At 39.1% G+C, this 16,851-nt stretch overlaps 1 protein-coding gene across 3 annotated transcripts; it reads left to right on the top strand.

Annotated features, from left to right (window-relative positions):
* The first annotated feature begins 2,363 nt into the window (after positions 1 to 2,363).
* Positions 2,364 to 7,609, top strand: LOC130944501 (telomere repeat-binding protein 5-like). Of its 3 annotated transcripts, XM_057872846.1 has the most exons (10): positions 2,364 to 2,698; positions 3,636 to 3,840; positions 3,934 to 4,876; positions 4,973 to 5,179; positions 5,255 to 5,317; positions 5,416 to 5,495; positions 5,687 to 5,928; positions 6,125 to 6,448; positions 6,578 to 6,641; positions 7,085 to 7,609. In XM_057872846.1, the coding sequence occupies exons 2-10, from the start codon at positions 3,763 to 3,765 to the stop codon at positions 7,283 to 7,285; spliced, it is 2,202 nt and encodes a 733-aa protein (XP_057728829.1). In that variant the 5' UTR covers positions 2,364 to 2,698; positions 3,636 to 3,762; the 3' UTR covers positions 7,286 to 7,609. The 3 variants fall into 3 exon arrangements, with proteins under 3 accessions (XP_057728829.1, XP_057728827.1, XP_057728828.1); XM_057872844.1 differs by having other exon boundaries at positions 3,934 to 5,179; XM_057872845.1 differs by having other exon boundaries at positions 2,364 to 3,840; positions 3,934 to 5,179.
* The last annotated feature ends 9,242 nt before the right edge of the window (positions 7,610 to 16,851 follow it).

Here is a 16,851-nt window from a genome sequence, read left to right as displayed (position 1 = left end):
ATATGAATTTGCGGGATTGTTTAGGCCTTTAGGGTGAGACTTGAGAGTGACACATGGAAGTGGCTTTACGTGAAGTAAACCCTACCTAATGATTGAGTTACGTGACCTTCAATCTCCCTTTAACATCATAATTCATTCTTTCCTGTTCAGACTATTAATATAGCTTTTTTAAACTGAAATATTGAAGAATGGAATGCAAAAATTTATTATTATAGCTTACACAAGTCACTTATGGCAATTCATAGTATAAAATTTGAGAAGAAATCATAGCATTCATAAATGGCATCAATCTTGATGAATTAAATTTGTGAGCACAATTATCTTTCAGGAGGTTGATCTTAATCATTTGTGCATACCATTTAGTTAGCCTCTTGTTTTAAACTATACGATGACACAGACACCAAATACACATGAATACACAAATTTTAAAATTTTATGATATATATATATATATATATATATATATATATATATATAATATAAATTAATTTTTTAATTATTTTTAATATTTTTAATTATATAAAATATTTAAGATATTTTTTATTTAAATAAATAATAATATATATTATTTTTAAATTTATTTTATAAATATATGATAAGAATAAGATTAGACATATTGATATATAATAGTACTTAAATATATTTAAATATATTTAATTTTTTATTTTTATTAATATATAATTAAACACAATAAATATGTGTGTCTGTCAGATGAATATTAATAAATATTATATTTAAAATATATTTAACATACAAATACAATAATTTAGTAAAATATCCGTGTTTTATATGTTTTGAACAAATGAACGAAGTTTTATCTTTTGAGTGCATGGGTGTATAATCATCAACTAGTTTGCACTATTATTGCTTTATAAGTTGTGACGCATTTAAAAATATGAAAATTTGTTGTATGTTATGAAAGTATTAACCGAATACTTTTGGGCATCAAGTAACCGATCCAAAAAATTTTAATAGTGGAAAAAATATATATAACGTAATAATAATTTGGATTTAGTTATTATATAATTTAAAAATATATAATAAATTTATTAATTAATAGAAGATTTTAAATTTTTTATTTAATAATTATAAAATAAATATATTAAAAAATTATTTTTTTTGTATTTTTAATAAAAATATTCTTAATTTATAATCTTAATATATGTTTTTAAGATACAAGATAGATAAATTCTAATATTTTTATAATAAAATTATTATATGTATATAAAAATTAGCTATTGAATTATTTATTAATTATTATGTATTTATGTATAATTATATTTATTATTTAATTTATTTTTAATATGTATTTTGTATTTTAATATATATTCTATACTCGTAGTTATTTTTTATGTACATATAGCATAATTATTGTTATAATTATATTTTGTTATTGTAAAATATATAATCTTCAAATATATAATTTACAAATTAAAACACTAAAATAATAATATATAAATTAAAATTTTATTTTTTAGATTTTATATTTTTAAAAAAATTGAGTAATCTTTTTTTTAACAATACAATTAAAATGTCTCTCTTTCTATATATATATGACTAAATTAAATAATTATTTAAAAATTTATTTTTTATACAATTAAAATTTAACTCTCAGTCATATTTATAGTTAATTTTTTTTAATTAATGTAATTATTACAGAAAAAAATAAAATTAATTAAAAAAATAAATAATATCTTTTAAATTTATTAAAAAAACAAATAATATTATTTAAATTGACGTGTTTAATCTCATTTAGACTAGAACTAGAATACTCATCTAGGCTAAAAATTACAAAGCAACTACACTTTTCGAGTGATGATATATTAATTGATTATAAAATTATTTTGATACAAAATATGATAAAAATAAATAAATATTAAAAAAAATTATTTTCTACACTTGTCATTTTTGTCAATCCACAACCGACTCTTGGCCACTAGAATTTAAAAGCCGTAATATTCTACGCGATGTTATCTAATTCACGAAACATGCTCCTTTTTATTTTTTATATTCAAAAGGACGTCATCAAAACTCTAATCAAAATAAAAAAATAAGAAATAAAATTGAAAAAAAATAAAAATAAAAATGAAATGTGAGCGAGCGTTTTTCACGATCGAGCGGATCAGAAGGAGCCAGAGGAAGTAAGGAAGCAACACGTGTCGGCATCAGAAAGCGCATTCCACTCCCACTGGAAGTGGGTCACAGGGTCATCCAATTGCGTGGAACTGGTCTTTGATGTGTTTCACCATTAACCTGCTATATCCGGTCGCCCAACCCACACATCACCGATACATCCGGTAACACGTGGTCAATGCTATAAAATGCTGGGGTTTAAGCAAAAACACTTTAATGGGTTTCAGAAATTCAGAGGGTTTTGGGTGATCCATATTACACAAGACAGAGATCAGATTGAGATTCAGATTGAGATTGAGATTGAGATGAGAACACCAATCACACATCATCAACAAAACCCAACCATTTTCAAAATGCCTTCCGTCTAAAATCAACTTCTTCTTCTTCTTCTTTTTCTTCTTAATAATGGAAACCTAGTACTGTATGTATTCTTTTTCTCCATTTTGTGAAAGCTTTGAAAATTCTCTGATAATTCTTCCCCGATCTCACATTTGCCTCCAAATTCCAAAAATTTGCCGAAATTTCGATTCTGCGGTGCCTCATAGTGTTGATCTTTGGGCAACAGGTGATCATTATGTTTGAGCTTTTCGCGGGTTTTGTCTGAGAGACACAACATCTTTTTTCTTTCTTGAGGATTTTGAGCTGCAAGGTTTATCCTTTGGGGGTTGGGATGACGTTGCTTGATGATGAAGTTGTGTGATTTTGTTTAGTGGTTCTGATTCATGAAATTTTCAGCTCGTGAACAAAGCTTTCCTCTGATATATCTACTTTTTCTCATAATCCACGTGTTGTTTCATTTCATGTTTTGCCTCTCTGTTTTTCCTTTTGTTTGATCTTCATCTATTCGTGAATTCGGGTTTGTATGCTTTGATCTGTGGTTTTGCGGGTAATTTAACGTCCTGGTGTTATTTTTGGCGGGTGAATTGCTTGTTTTCTTAGATCCGTCTTCTTCCGAGAATTTATATCGCTTTTGTGATGTTGGTTGGAATTCTTCTGTTCAGTTCTCTTGTCGTGAACGTGTCGTGAATCTGGTCGTTCGGAAACCCCTTCTTTCACTGATAATTTCATTTTCTTTTTAGTCCGTACACACACACACACACACTGTCTCCGCAAAGAAGTAAAAACTATATGTTGCTCCGAGCTGAGTTATTTTGTGTCTTCGTCATAATCATTTTACTTTGTTTACTCATTTGTACAAAGGGGTTATGTTTTAGTGTTTTGCACTTATCTTCCATTTGATGAGATTTATATGAATACTTTATTTGTTAACCTTTTATCATAAAGTTTGGAGAGACACACTTGGATTATTGTTGCGCAACAAATTTATTATGTGAAAGATGTTCTTTTGAAAATTGGAGTTGTGATCTGATCCTTTATTTTAGCCAATCTAGTTTTTCACCTTATTGGGATGCACCCACCAGATACCCTGACATCCAATCCAAGCATTGGTGTAGGGGAAGATTAGTATCTGAGTCGTCACATATGAAAGTTTACTTTGACAGGCTTTTCAGTTGAGGCTGGTGTGGTCAAGATCAAGCAACACACAAAGATTGCGATTGTTTGACAATGGATATTTGGTTGCTGAGATTTTGCATTTGATAGATACATATTTGGCATGGTTCCTTAGATATGGTGTTAGAGAGGAGGCTAGACTATGATTTTAATGGCCACCAAGTGCAAGTCAAGCGCCGAGCTCGTTCAGCTAGGGTAAATAAGTTATGCTTCTTATTTTGGGCTGATTACTTTAGTCACAGATTGTGAAAACAATCCATATAATTTTCCTTTTTAAATTTTTCCTAGAGGAGGGCTAAATTTCAAAGAAGGGTGGAAGATAATCAAATGTGTGCTTTTGACTTATTGGCAACTGTAGCTGGCAAGTTGTTCTTGCAAGAGAAAGAGCATCCACTCACATCTGGGGATAAATCTTCGGAAAAGATTCAGCAAGGGTTTGTTAAAGAAGAGTGCCGGGATGCAAGTGAACCATTCGAAACTGAGCTTTCCAACGAGGGTTGTCACAGAAGATGTGAGAATGGATTTGTTAAAGATGATTCCAAGAATGCAGATAAGCCATTCAAAGCCGAGCTTTATGTTGAAGGAAGTAGTGACATAAAATGCTTGTTAAATTCAGAAGTACAAAGTGAAAATTGCCATTTTAAGGAACACTCACATCCTAAAATTGATGGCAATTCACATGTTGCTTCAATGGTGGCCAATTCCAGTTGCTTGGAGAGGCTTGGTGCTGAGAGATTGGCGGATGGAAAAAACCATAATGAAGTGGAAAATCTTAGTAGCAAAGTTGAATTAGGTCTTAGTAGCAAAGTTGAATTAGGTTCTTCTGGAAGTCCAGATACTATTGGATGCAACTTAGGTGGTGATGTAACTAAAGTAAAGGATGAGCTGCATAAGTTTGCTAAGGCACCAGTTGTTACTTCAACTGAGATGCGCTGCTTGGACGATCCCGTGGGCGAAAGGTCTCCTGTGCAGTTAAGTTCAGGTGGCAATGCCAAGTTGTCTGGGTGTGTTGACAACATGCCTTATAGCACATTGTCTGAAGGTTATGACAATGTGCCTGTAGTTAGTAGAGATGATGACGAAAACTTTTCAGGGTGTGATAACCCTTCTTTAGAAACAAAGTCCTTTAGGCCAATTAGTCATATAGGTGATCAGAGTATAAGGAAAACATTGGCAGCTAAATACTGTAAAGTTGCCCAACAGTCAAAACATGATACACTTTCTAATAGTGGTGAGTTCATGCTTATTTATGTAATTACTTGCTTTCTTGTATCTCATGCTTTTTGTTCTTGTTCACTAATCTGTTTTTCAATTGGAAACATATTAGTTGAGGTTGTGAATGGAAATTTGAACGAAACTTACACCAGTAGGAAGAACTTTTATAAACGCCAAAGATCTGAAATGAATATTCCTTTCAAAAAGAGGAAAATTTTCAACTGTGGCTCTTTCTCAAATTCCAATGAACTTGTCAGAAGTGGTGGCACTTATGACAAGAAAAATGGTGCTTCTAGTACATCTCATGGGACGCACAAAGGTTTTGTTCTGTCTTCCAACTATTCAAATTTAATTACAAAGTATTTTGCTAAATGAATTCCAACTCTTGATGCAGACACTGGAATGTCTTCCCTAGGAGCACATCAGTACTCTTCATTAGGATCTAAAGATTCTCATGGTAGGGGGAAGATTGAGAGAGTGTTTCTTTATGTGCTCTTTGACTTGACTGGTGTCTTCAAAGGGGTTCTTACATAAAGATGTCTTTCTTTTAATCAGTGAACCTTAGGATCAAATCGTTTAGAGTGCCTGAGCTTTTCATTGAGATACCGGAAACTGCAACCATTGAGTCCTTGAAGGTATTTAAAAAAATTACATTGTGCCCTAAAAATATATCATCCTATCCCGTATTCAATCTTAATGATGGATGGCATTTGTTTATAATTATATGTGTATTCTTCTCGTGCTTCTCTGTTACATGGCATCATCAATATTGCATCTGTCCACATCAATAAATTGGTCTGCAGCTCTTTAACATGTTGGTCTGCAGAGGTCAGTGATGGAGGCAGTGACTGCTGTACTTGGAGGTGGATTGCGTGTCGGTGTGATTCTCCATGGGAAAAAGGTTAGGGATGATAGTAAAACTCTACTTCAAGCAGGAATTTCTCATGATAAACAGCTGGATGCTTTGGGCTTTACCCTGGAGCCTATTTCTTCTCAAAGCCCAACACCTGTATGTGCTGCAGATTCTCGCCATGTTCCTACTGTAGACAAGCCTCAGCCGTTACCAAGGTAGTGCATAACTTCCCATCAGTTGCATTCCTGATTACTAGAACTATAATCCTTTGCCAATACAATTTTGTTGAGATTTCATTGTTTCTTGGAGTTGTTTTCATATAGATTACTGTCTTTTCTTGTGACCATTTCAGTTTATTTTCAATCATTGATATTCAGGTTTTTTTTTCCTAAAAGGATTATTATTATTCAGGTACCCTTCTAGTGCAGCAATTCATCAAAGAAATCAGAGCTGTTCTGATGTGTTACCCGAGCATCGGGTAACCAGTTTAGGTAACCTTGTTGAAAGTGATCAAGATTCAGCACTTTCTCCTGTCAACACAGCAGTTTACAAAAGACTAGCAGATTCAAGAGCTTTGGTTACTGTTCCAGAGATGGGCGTGCAAGCACTATCTCTGCTACCTGTGCCGCAGAAGTCAAAAAGACCCGAGACTGTGCAGCGCCGAATTCGTAGACCTTTTTCTGTTGCTGAGGTGGAAGCTCTGGTTCAAGCAGTTGAGAAACTGGGAACTGGAAGGTAAGATTTACATTGAAGCGTTTGTTCAGTTGTGTACATGCTCAACTACTTTGCAAGAAACTAACTATTAGGAGAGATTTAAGTTCTGACAAATCTCCTATTTTCATTTAAATTTATTTTTCAAATCAGGTGGCGTGATGTTAAACTTAGAGCTTTTGATAATGCAAAACACCGGACATATGTCGATTTGAAGGTAAAATCTTGTGTAATTATTCATGCATAGCAAGAGCTGCATTGCGAATTTTATTAGTCCACAAAGATTATTTAATATTTATTGCTTATTTGATATTGTTGAAGAGAACGTGGGTGTCACACTTCATCTTTTATTTGAAAAAACAATCTAGTTGTTGTGTCAATAATGGCAAGTGGTTTCTTGTATACTAGGTTAGCTATTTATTGCTTCATTAGTGCTCTCTTGCTTTAACCAGACATGCATTTCATGTACATAAATAGTCATTGCCTAATTCTCCTATTTTGTAAACAAAATATTACAAAGATGGTGATTGGATCCTAAGAAAAAAGAGCAGCATCACCTTCATTAGTAATTTAGTATGGTTTTGGCATTTTCCCCATGTGGAATTTATAGAGAAAGCTCAAAAGTGTTGGCGTGTGACATTTTCTATGGGGTAAGTGCAGGACAAATGGAAAACCCTGGTACACACGGCAAGAATATCCCCTCAGCAAAGAAGGGGAGAGCCTGTTCCACAAGAACTTTTGGATAGGGTCCTAACTGCTCATGCTTTTTGGTCCCAGCACCAAACTAAACAACAGCTCAACAAGCAGCACCAACAACAACAACATCAGCAGCAACCACAAACTTGCCTTCTCCTTCAATAAATATACATAGGAGGTTGACACTTACTCTACAGACAGCACTATGTGGCTTTTGTAAATGGGGGTGGGGTGTTTAGACTTTCTGACCCTTTTGTTATTGTTAGAGTACCCATAACTTCTTTATATGTATTATGATGACATATTTGTTTGTCACTTTATCATGTAAAAAAAAAATTATATATATGATAACATGGAAGAAAGTGAAGCCGAGAGAGAATATGTGTTTACATTCTCTTCTGTTTACACCTTGGTTCTTTCCCTTTAGGGAGAGGTTGCTTCTTGTAAATGGGTGATGCAATAAAGATCTTGCTGATGCAATTCTTTTGATGTAAATGTTCCTAATATATTTTTCTTTTACCATTTTAACTATATGCATGTCTTTAAGGTTGTAGTATTTAGTTTTCTTTCTGTCTGTCTATACTTCTTGATTAATATATGTATAGTCCCCATTTACGTTGTGAATAGCTAAATACATGTCCATAACGGAGTTATAATTATAAAATTGCAGTATCCCTTTAATTTACAAATTTTTTTTTTTTTAAATCTAAATAGGATAACTACTCTATTTGATAGTTAGCAATGTCCTAATTCAACTGGATCAATAATGGAATTGAGTTTCCTAATCCTAAATAATCATACTCTTATTTCCAATTGCAAACATCGCAGTAGACAACAAAGCTTCCAGCTCACCAAGCAAGTTAATACAACCACTCGATTGAGAGAGTTATTTATTAATTAAAATACATCATTTGTAAGGTCATTAGTCATTAATAAATGTTAGCCTACTGATGTGTTGATTAGCTCAAAGTTGGAGGGACATAGTCTTTCCCTTCAACTCCAAATCTTGGTATGAAGTAACCAATATTGAGGGAGTTATTTTACGAAAAGAAATGACGTTTGTACTATTTTTTATGTATATTATTTTTTATGGTATGAAATACAAATTTTATATTTTTTTATCCATCATTTTCAATGCAAAATATGAAAGGTGTATAAGAATGATGTATACAAGAGTAATACATATATCATTCCTATTTTATGACCAGAGACGATTTTGTTTGAACATTCCTAATACCAATTATCTTTACTATCAAAATCACTTTTCTAAGGATATTTTGTTAAGTTGTTGTGTTTATATATCGAATATATTTTAAACATAATATTCATTTAAAATAGGTGTCTTTTATATCTAACCATATCTTAATAAAAAAATAAAAACTTATTTTTTAAACACATTTAGACAATTTAAATACCGTCACGTATTAGTGTATTTAACCTAATTTTTAACATATCTTTTTTAAACTGAGTTTAAAATTAGTATGTGTTCATACCCTGGCCCAATGCTAAGGGCCCAGGTCCAACCAAAAGGCCTGATCTAATAGATTAAGCCTAGCAAAACACCGACCTCCACCTAAGAAGTCGGTGTCAACCACGACTTAGTATAAAGAAGTCGGACATGAGATTAGCTGGCAGATAAACACTCATTCAAATGAGTAACCGCCCCTAAAATCTCTCTAACCGCTTCCTAAAGCCATATCTTAACCTCCCCAAGATAATGGGACGGTTAATATCCTAAAGATACGGCACTACACCAGCGGTGGTTATTGGCTCACCACTACAAATACACTGACACCCCTCAGGTATCTCTAAGCCCAATACTCTCTAGACCTGCTCACACTCTTGCTAACTTAAGCATCGGAGTGTCTTTGCAGGTACCACCCCCCATTCATTCACGCGCGCAAGTCGGACGGAGCCTCCCGAGTTGCTGATCCATCCGGAGTTCTCCTCCTTCACGAACTTGGGCCATCCAACGCCATCTATTGCATTTATCTCCGGTTACCCACCGTAACATTGGCGCCGTTGCCGGGGACCCGAGAGATCATCCATTAATGGCGGACAGATCCCACGAAGAAGGCCATGCTGAAACAGATTCTGAACAAGAGAATCTAGGCATAGGTAATAACGATGAAGACCTGGCCCTACACCAGGAAGATAACAATCAACACAGAGAGGGCACCTCCGGAGTGAAGAACCCGAAGGTAAATTCCTCAGATGGGCGTGAATCAGAGAAAGGCGGACCATCCCACGTAGTTGAATTAATGGGATTAGTCCACAGCCGCCTAGAACAATTGGAGCAAGAGCGGGAGAAGCAGAAGGAAACTGAAAGGTACCTCAAAGAGGAGATGGAACGGCGAAAAGAGTTAGAAAGAAAACTCTTACAGCTAGAATCCTCCCTCAAGGGTCATAACTCCCACGACGACCAAGAAGATCAATTCCCGGGTGGAGAGGATCCTTTCAGCGAGGACATAATGGGGGCAAAAGTTCCGAGAAGCTTTAAAAGCCCTGATATGGATCTCTACGATGGGACCACAGATCCAAAGCATCACTTAAGCAACTTCAAAAGTCGGATGTATCTAGCTGATGCCTCCGACGCTACGAGATGCAAAGCTTTCCCGACCACTTTATCGAAAGCAGCGATGAAGTGGTTCGATAGCCTCCCCCCGAGATCCATCACTAGTTTTGAAGACCTCTCAAGGAAGTTTTTGATGAGGTTCTCAATTCAGAAAGATAAAGTAAAACATGCACCGAGCCTCCTGGGAATAAAACAGGAAGTCGGAGAGTCTTTACGAGCCTATATGGAAAGGTTCAATAAGGCATGTTTGGAGATCCAAGACCTGCCCACAGAGGCAGTCATAATGGGGTTAGTCAATGGACTTAGAGAAGGTCCCTTCTCACAATCCATATCTAAAAGGCACCCCGTTTCTCTAAGCGATGTACAAGAAAGGGCGGAAAAGTACATCAATATGGAAGAGAATGCAAAGTTAAGAGACCTGAGTTGGCGACCTGGACCCCCTCCCTCATCTAAAGAGAGGGAAAGGGAAGCCAAGAAAAAGGAAGAGCTCGGTCTCGAGAGGCCCAGGAAATATCACTCCTATACTCCTCTAAAAACTTCTATAGTGGATGTATACAGAGAGATTTGCCACACTGAAAGGCTGCCACCCCCTAGACCTATTAAAAACAAAAAAGGGGGAAGCCGCGGCGACTACTGCGAGTACCATAAAATATATGGTCACTCCACCAACGATTGTTATGACCTAAAAAATGTGATAGAAAAGCTGGCTAGGGAAGGTCGGCTTGATAGATATCTCATGGAAAGGTCGGACACTCATGGAAAGAGAAAGCGAGATGATATGGATAGAAGAGATCCACCACCGCAGACCCCAGAGAGACATATCCATATGATCTCAGGAGGATTTGCGGGAGGAGGGCTCACTAAATCCTCTCGCAAAAGACATCTCAAAAGAGTCTATCAAGTCGGGGAGGAGTCATCCGACCTCCCCACCATATCGTTCACAAAAGAAGATGGGCAAGGGATAATCCCCGGGCATGACGATCCCGTGGTGATAACTATGATCCTAGCCAATGCCCATCTCCACAGAACCCTAGTAGACCAAGGAAGCTCGGCGGACATCCTTTTCAAGCCCGCCTTCGATAAGCTAGGGTTAGATGAAAAAGAGTTGAGAGCCTACCCCGACACCTTATATGGGTTAGGGGATACGCCAATAAAGCCACTAGGATTCTTGCCCCTTCACACCACTTTTGGAAGAGGGGAAAAATCAAGGACTCTGAGCATAGACTTCATAGTCATTGATGAAGGGTCAGCCTATAATGCCTTAATCGGCAGAACTACCCTTAATCGCCTCGGGGTAGTGGTATCCACTCCCCACCTTTGCATGAAATTCCCGACCCCAGCGGGAATAGCAACGGTGAGGGGAGACCAAAAATTGGCAAGAAAATGCTACAATGAAAGCCTAAATCTGAGAGGAAAGGGCAAAGAAGTCCACACCATAGAGCTCGGCGGCACAAGGGCCAAAGAAGAGCTGCGACCCCAACCGGGAGGAAAAACCGAGGAGGTGCAAGTCGGCAAAGAGGAAGGAAAAAACACTTACATAGGAGCCAACCTAGGGGAAACCCTAAAACAAAGGTTGACTGAACTCCTGAGAGCTAATTCCGACCTCTTCGCATGAAAAGCTTCCGACATGCCCGGGATTGATCCTGAGCTCATGTCTCACAGGCTCTCGGTTTACCCGGGATCCCGACCTGTACAGCAAAGAAGACGCAAGCTCGGCCCGGAACGAGCCCTAATAGTAGAAGAGCAAGTACAGGCGCTCCTGGAAGCCGGCTTTATCAGAGAAGTCAAGTACCCAACATGGCTAGCCAATGTAGTGCTAGTCAAAAAACAGAATGATAAATGGAGAATGTGCGTCGACTATACCGACTTGAATAAGGCATGTCCTAAAGACCCTTATCCCCTACCAAGTATTGATACCTTGGTGGATTCCAGCTCGGGGTACCAGTACTTATCATTCATGGACGCCTACTCGGGATATAACCAAATCCTGATGTATGAACCCGACCAGGAGAAAACATCTTTCATCACGCCGAGAGCCAATTATTGCTACGTGGTCATGCCATTCGGACTAAAGAATGCAGGAGCCACGTATCAAAGATTGATGAATAAAGTGTTTTCTCCCCACCTATGGAGCTTGATGGAAGTATATGTCGACGACATGCTAGTAAAAACCAAGGAAGAAGTCGACCTCTTAACCGACCTCTCACAAGTCTTTGACACCATAAGGTCGCATGGGATGAGGCTAAATCCTGCAAAGTGCGCCTTCGCGGTCGAGGCAGGGAAATTTCTAGGGTTCATGCTAACACAGAGGGGGATTGAGGCCAATCCCGATAAATGCAGAGCCGTCCTAGAAATGAAAAGCCCGACTTGTTTGAGAGAGGTTCAACAGCTCAATGGCCGACTTGCAGCCCTCTCCAGATTTTTGGCAGGCTCGGCACTAAAATCCCTTCCACTATTTTCCTTGTTAAGGAAGGGATGCCAATTCGAATGGACTCCGGAATGTGAGGAGGCGTTCCAAGAGTTCAAAAAGTTCTTAAGCCAACCTCCTATCTTGACCCGACCAATACCGGGAAAAGACCTCGTCCTATACCTATCCGTAGCAAACAGGGCTGTCTCGTCAGCCCTGATAAAAGAAGACGAGGTCGGACAACACCCGGTCTACTTCATCAGTAAGGTCCTACAAGGCCCTGAACTAAGGTACCACAAACTAGAAAAGTTTGCCTACTCCTTAGTAATAGCCTCACGAAGGTTACGACCTTACTTTCAGGCTCATACAATAAGAGTCCGCACAAATCAACCCATGAAGCAAATCCTCCAAAAGATGGATGTTGCAGGGAGAATGGTTTAGTGGGCGATAGAGCTCTCCGAGTTTGATTTGAGATATGAAACTCGGACGGCAATTAAAGCCCAATGCCTCGCCGACTTCGTTGCAGAATATGCAGGAGAACAAGAGGAAAAACCGACTACATGGGAACTCTATGTAGACGAATCCTCCAACAAAACAGGGAGCGGCGCAGGCATAATATTGGCAGATGAAAAAGGAACACAGATAGAGGTCTCCTTAAAATTTGAATTTCCAGCTTCAAACAATCAGGCAGAATATGAAGCCATGATCGCCGGATTAAAATTAGCAGAAGAAGTTGGTGCTACAAAGGTGATGATATACAGCGACTCACAGGTGGTGACCTCCCAAATAAGCGGAGAGTATCAGGCAAAGGACCCCAATATGAAGAGGTACTTGGAAAAAACCTGGGAGCACCTTGGGCGCTTTGCGGAAACCGAGGTCAAACACATAACTCGGGATCTAAATAGTAGAGCGGACGCCCTCTCCAAATTAGCAAGTACCAAACCAGGAGGAAACAACAGAAGCCTGATTCAAGAAACTCTCCAAGAGCCCTCAGTTGCAAAAACAGAAGATAAGCAGGAGGTACTTGAGGTAGTCGGTTTAAACCTCGGATGGATGAATCCCTTAGTCGAATACCTGAAATTCGACATCCTCCCTAAAGAGGAAAAAGAAGCTAAAAAGATCCGAAGGGAAGCACAGCATTATACTTTGGTAAGAAATGTCCTTTACAGAAGAGGGATATCAACGCCATTACTAAAGTGCGTACCGACCTCAAAAACCGCCGAGGTGTTGGAGGAAGTACATAGCGGGATCTGCGGAAATCATCTCGGAGCAAGGTCATTAGCCAGAAAAGTAATCCGAGCTGGATTCTACTGGCCAACCTTGCAGAAAGATGCCACAGAATTTGTGAAAAAATGCCAACCATGTCAGATGCATGCGAATTTCCACGTAGCTCCACCAGAAGAGCTCATCAGTATCACTTCTCCCTGGCCCTTTGCAAAATGGGGAATGGATTTGTTAGGTCCTTTTCCCCAAGCACCAGGACAAGTCAAATACTTGATCGTGGGACTAGATTACTTCACAAAGTGGATAGAAGCAGAACCGCTAGCCACCATCACCGCTCAAAGAAGTCGCAGGTTCCTCTACAAAAACATCATCACAAGGTATGGAATACCTTATTCCATCACTACAGACAATGGAACCCAATTTACCGATGCCACCTTCAGAAATCTAGTAGCCAGTCTGAAAATCAAGCACCAGTTCACCTCGGTGGAACACCCACAAGCCAATGGGCAAGCCGAGGCAGCTAACAAGGTCATACTGGCAGGATTAAAGAAGAGACTACAGGAAGCAAAGGGAGCTTGGGCTGAAGAGCTCCCTCAAGTGTTATGGGCTTATAGGACAACTCCTCAATCCGCCACAGGAGAAACACCCTTCCGACTAGTCTATGGCATAGAAGCCGTGATTCCAATAGAAAACAATGAGCAAAGCCTAAGGGTAATTCTCCACGACGAGGTCGGAAATGTACGAGAACACAAAGAGGAGCTCGACTTGCTCCCCGAAGTCCGTGAAAGTGCCCAGATAAGAGAAGCGGCGTTGAAGCAAAGAATGACTACTAGGTACAACAAGAAAGTCATTCGAAGAACATTTGCCCTAGATGACTTGGTCCTAATCAGAAACGACATTGGAGTCAACAAATCAGGAGAAGGAAAGCTCGCTGCCAATTGGAAGGGGCCATACAAAGTCAAAGAAGTTTTAGGAAAAGGTTATTATAAAGTAACCGACCTGAACGGCACTGAGCTACCAAGGTCGTGGCATGCTTGTAATATGAAAAGGTACTACAGTTAAAAGCGAACTCTACTCCCTGATGTACTCTTTTCCCAACTTCATGATTTTTTCCAAAAAAGGGTTTTTTCTGGAGAAGGGTTTTTAACGAGGCATCATAGTAGAGACTAAGGGAAAAATAGGCTATCAAGACCCTTAGTAGCAAAAGAAGGTACCTCCCCAATTAATAAAGATCTTTTTCATTCATAATATCTCTTATAAATATCCTTCTTTATTTTTCTAAGTCCTTCCACGAAACGCGCCGACTTAAGCTCGACAAAACGTGAAAATCCCATGAACCGACCTAGATGGTCGTCAGGATAAAACGACGAGGTACAAGTCGGCGTAAAGAGGTTATATGAGTCGATCGTAAAAACTCGGAAAACAAGTCCGACTCATAAGTCGGTACAACATTCCGAGTAGGAAGAGCTCGGAAATGCACCGATCCTTAAATCGGAGCGTAGAACCGAGTAGAAGAAAAACGCATCGCAAAAATAACCTAAGTCGAGTATGAGGAATAACAAAAGAGATATGAAAACCTAAGAAGAAGTTTAAAGGGCATCCCAAAAAAGTCCTTAAACGAGAAAGTCTGAAAAGACAAACAAACAAAAAGGTTTTCAGAAAGAGATCAAAAGGGATTTTCAAAATATCAAAAAGCATACACGCACAAGGTAACTCAAAACCCTTATCCAAAAAAGGGCATTTATTTTCATACCCTTATTTAAAAGGGCATTCGTCAGAAATACTTTTGTTTACGGCCTTAAAAGGCCAAAGCAAAATTGTTCACACAACCACACATAAACGAGTTTAAAAAAGGGGGGACTCACAGGCCGAGCCCCCATATAGCCATAAAAAATAAAGTTATCTTTTCAAGGGAGTAGAGGAATCACCACCGCCAGACTCAGGAGGAGCGCCACCAGGACCAGGAGAGGGAGCTGAAGAGGAAGTCGGATGAACGGCTGAAGAACTCGGAGCATCTCGGGAATGAGGAGGAGACTCAATAATCCTCTGCCCCCGAGTCTTCAAATCTGACTCGGAAACAACCTCGGGGGCAGGAGGATAAACGATGGCGCCATCAATAACCACCTTGTCAGGATGTAGAGGAGAAAGATCCAAGTCGGGAGCGATAACTCTGACTTGTTCCAAGAAAATTCTCCAAGACTCCTCGGCACCCTCGGCAATAGAGTCCTCCAACTCGGCGTATGCGTTCCGAGAATTCAGCAAGTCCTTCCTCACGGCCACAATATCCTGAAATAAACTGTGATAGCTGTCTTGTGCCGTTTTCCTCAAATTCGCCTCCAAAGTACATTGAGCCCGCAGCTTACCCTCCTCCTCCTTAAGGTGATCCCTCTCCTTCCTCAACTTATCTCTCTCCTCCTTCAACTCCTTCTCATGTTTTTCAAAAATAAGAAGCCTCCCCTCCAACTCCTCAACCCTTGAGGTTGCCCCCAAAGAGCTAAGGGGAGTCTTCTCAAAAAGATCCAAAAGTTTGCCACAAACACCCGCTGCCCTAAAACTCTCCTCGACCATGGTGGTGAGGTGGTTTCGAACAGAAACATCATCCATACTTATAAAAGGATAGATATTCTTTCGGACGAATGCCAGAGCATCCGCCTTAACCCCACCATCAAAAGAAGAAGAGCCAGACTCTGAAGTCTTACGCTTCTTCTTCTCTGGCTCAGAGAGAATTTGGGCAGAAGGGGGTGGTCGAGACAAACTTGAGGAAGAAAGGACAATGGGTTGAGTGGGAGTGCCAGTATTTTTAGGAGGAGGAGGAGGAGGAGGAGGAGAGGTGATCGCCCTGGCACCACCAGACCTAGCTCGGGACTTCGCTTTAGCCTCCTGGACCCTTTGATAAGCCTCCTGAGCATTCTTCTTTACCATATCTACAAGAAAACAACCAACAGTTATAAGTCGGCAACATTCAAGTCGGTAGAAACAACTCGGAAATCAGGAATGCATGCACTACCTAATTGAGATTGAACAAAAGTCGGCGTTCCCTGGAGGATTTTTCTGGTATCCAAGTAAGGGGCCCTCCCCTACGCTTCTCGGAAAAACCCCACAATGGCCGCCTCCACCTCGTCAAGGTCAACTAGACCATACTTCTCACAAGGGGAGGCCGCCAACCAATAAAGGGGAAAGCGAGGGAAGGAGTGCTCATCAAGGAAAAAGGGGTGGTGATCCTCTACGGCTTGAACTTTGAAAAAGTAGTTTTTGAAGTCATGAAAAGATTCGTCGAAAAGGGTGAAAATCCTCCGACCTTGTATGGCTCGGAATGATACCCACTGCTGTTTGTTGTTCAGCCCACTAAAGGGCTTAGTCATATGAAAAAGAAAGAAGAAAATCCTCAAAGAGGTCGGAAAGTCCAGAGCGTGGCTAATAAACTGATAGACCTTCAAAAAACCCCAAGAATTGGGGTGAAGTTGAGTAGGGGCAACTTTACAGTGATGCAAAACAGATATCTCGAAATCCGAGAAAGGAAGAAAA

This window comes from Arachis stenosperma, chromosome 8 (genome assembly GCF_014773155.1).
Source record: "Arachis stenosperma cultivar V10309 chromosome 8, arast.V10309.gnm1.PFL2, whole genome shotgun sequence".
In the NCBI taxonomy this organism is placed as follows: domain Eukaryota; kingdom Viridiplantae; phylum Streptophyta; class Magnoliopsida; order Fabales; family Fabaceae; genus Arachis; species Arachis stenosperma.
This window is presented reverse-complemented; position numbering and strand designations above follow the sequence as displayed.

Bases quoted from the DNA above. Each gene is read 5' to 3' on its own strand.
- LOC130944501 (XM_057872844.1), top strand. From the start codon at position 3,763: ATGGTGTTAGAGAGGAGGCTAGACTATGATTTTAATGGCCACCAAGTG. The intron at 3,841-3,933 runs GTAAATAAGTTA...AATTTTTCCTAG, and splicing joins GCCGAGCTCGTTCAGCTAGG to AGGAGGGCTAAATTTCAAAG. The intron at 5,180-5,254 runs GTTTTGTTCTGT...CTCTTGATGCAG, and splicing joins ATCTCATGGGACGCACAAAG to ACACTGGAATGTCTTCCCTA.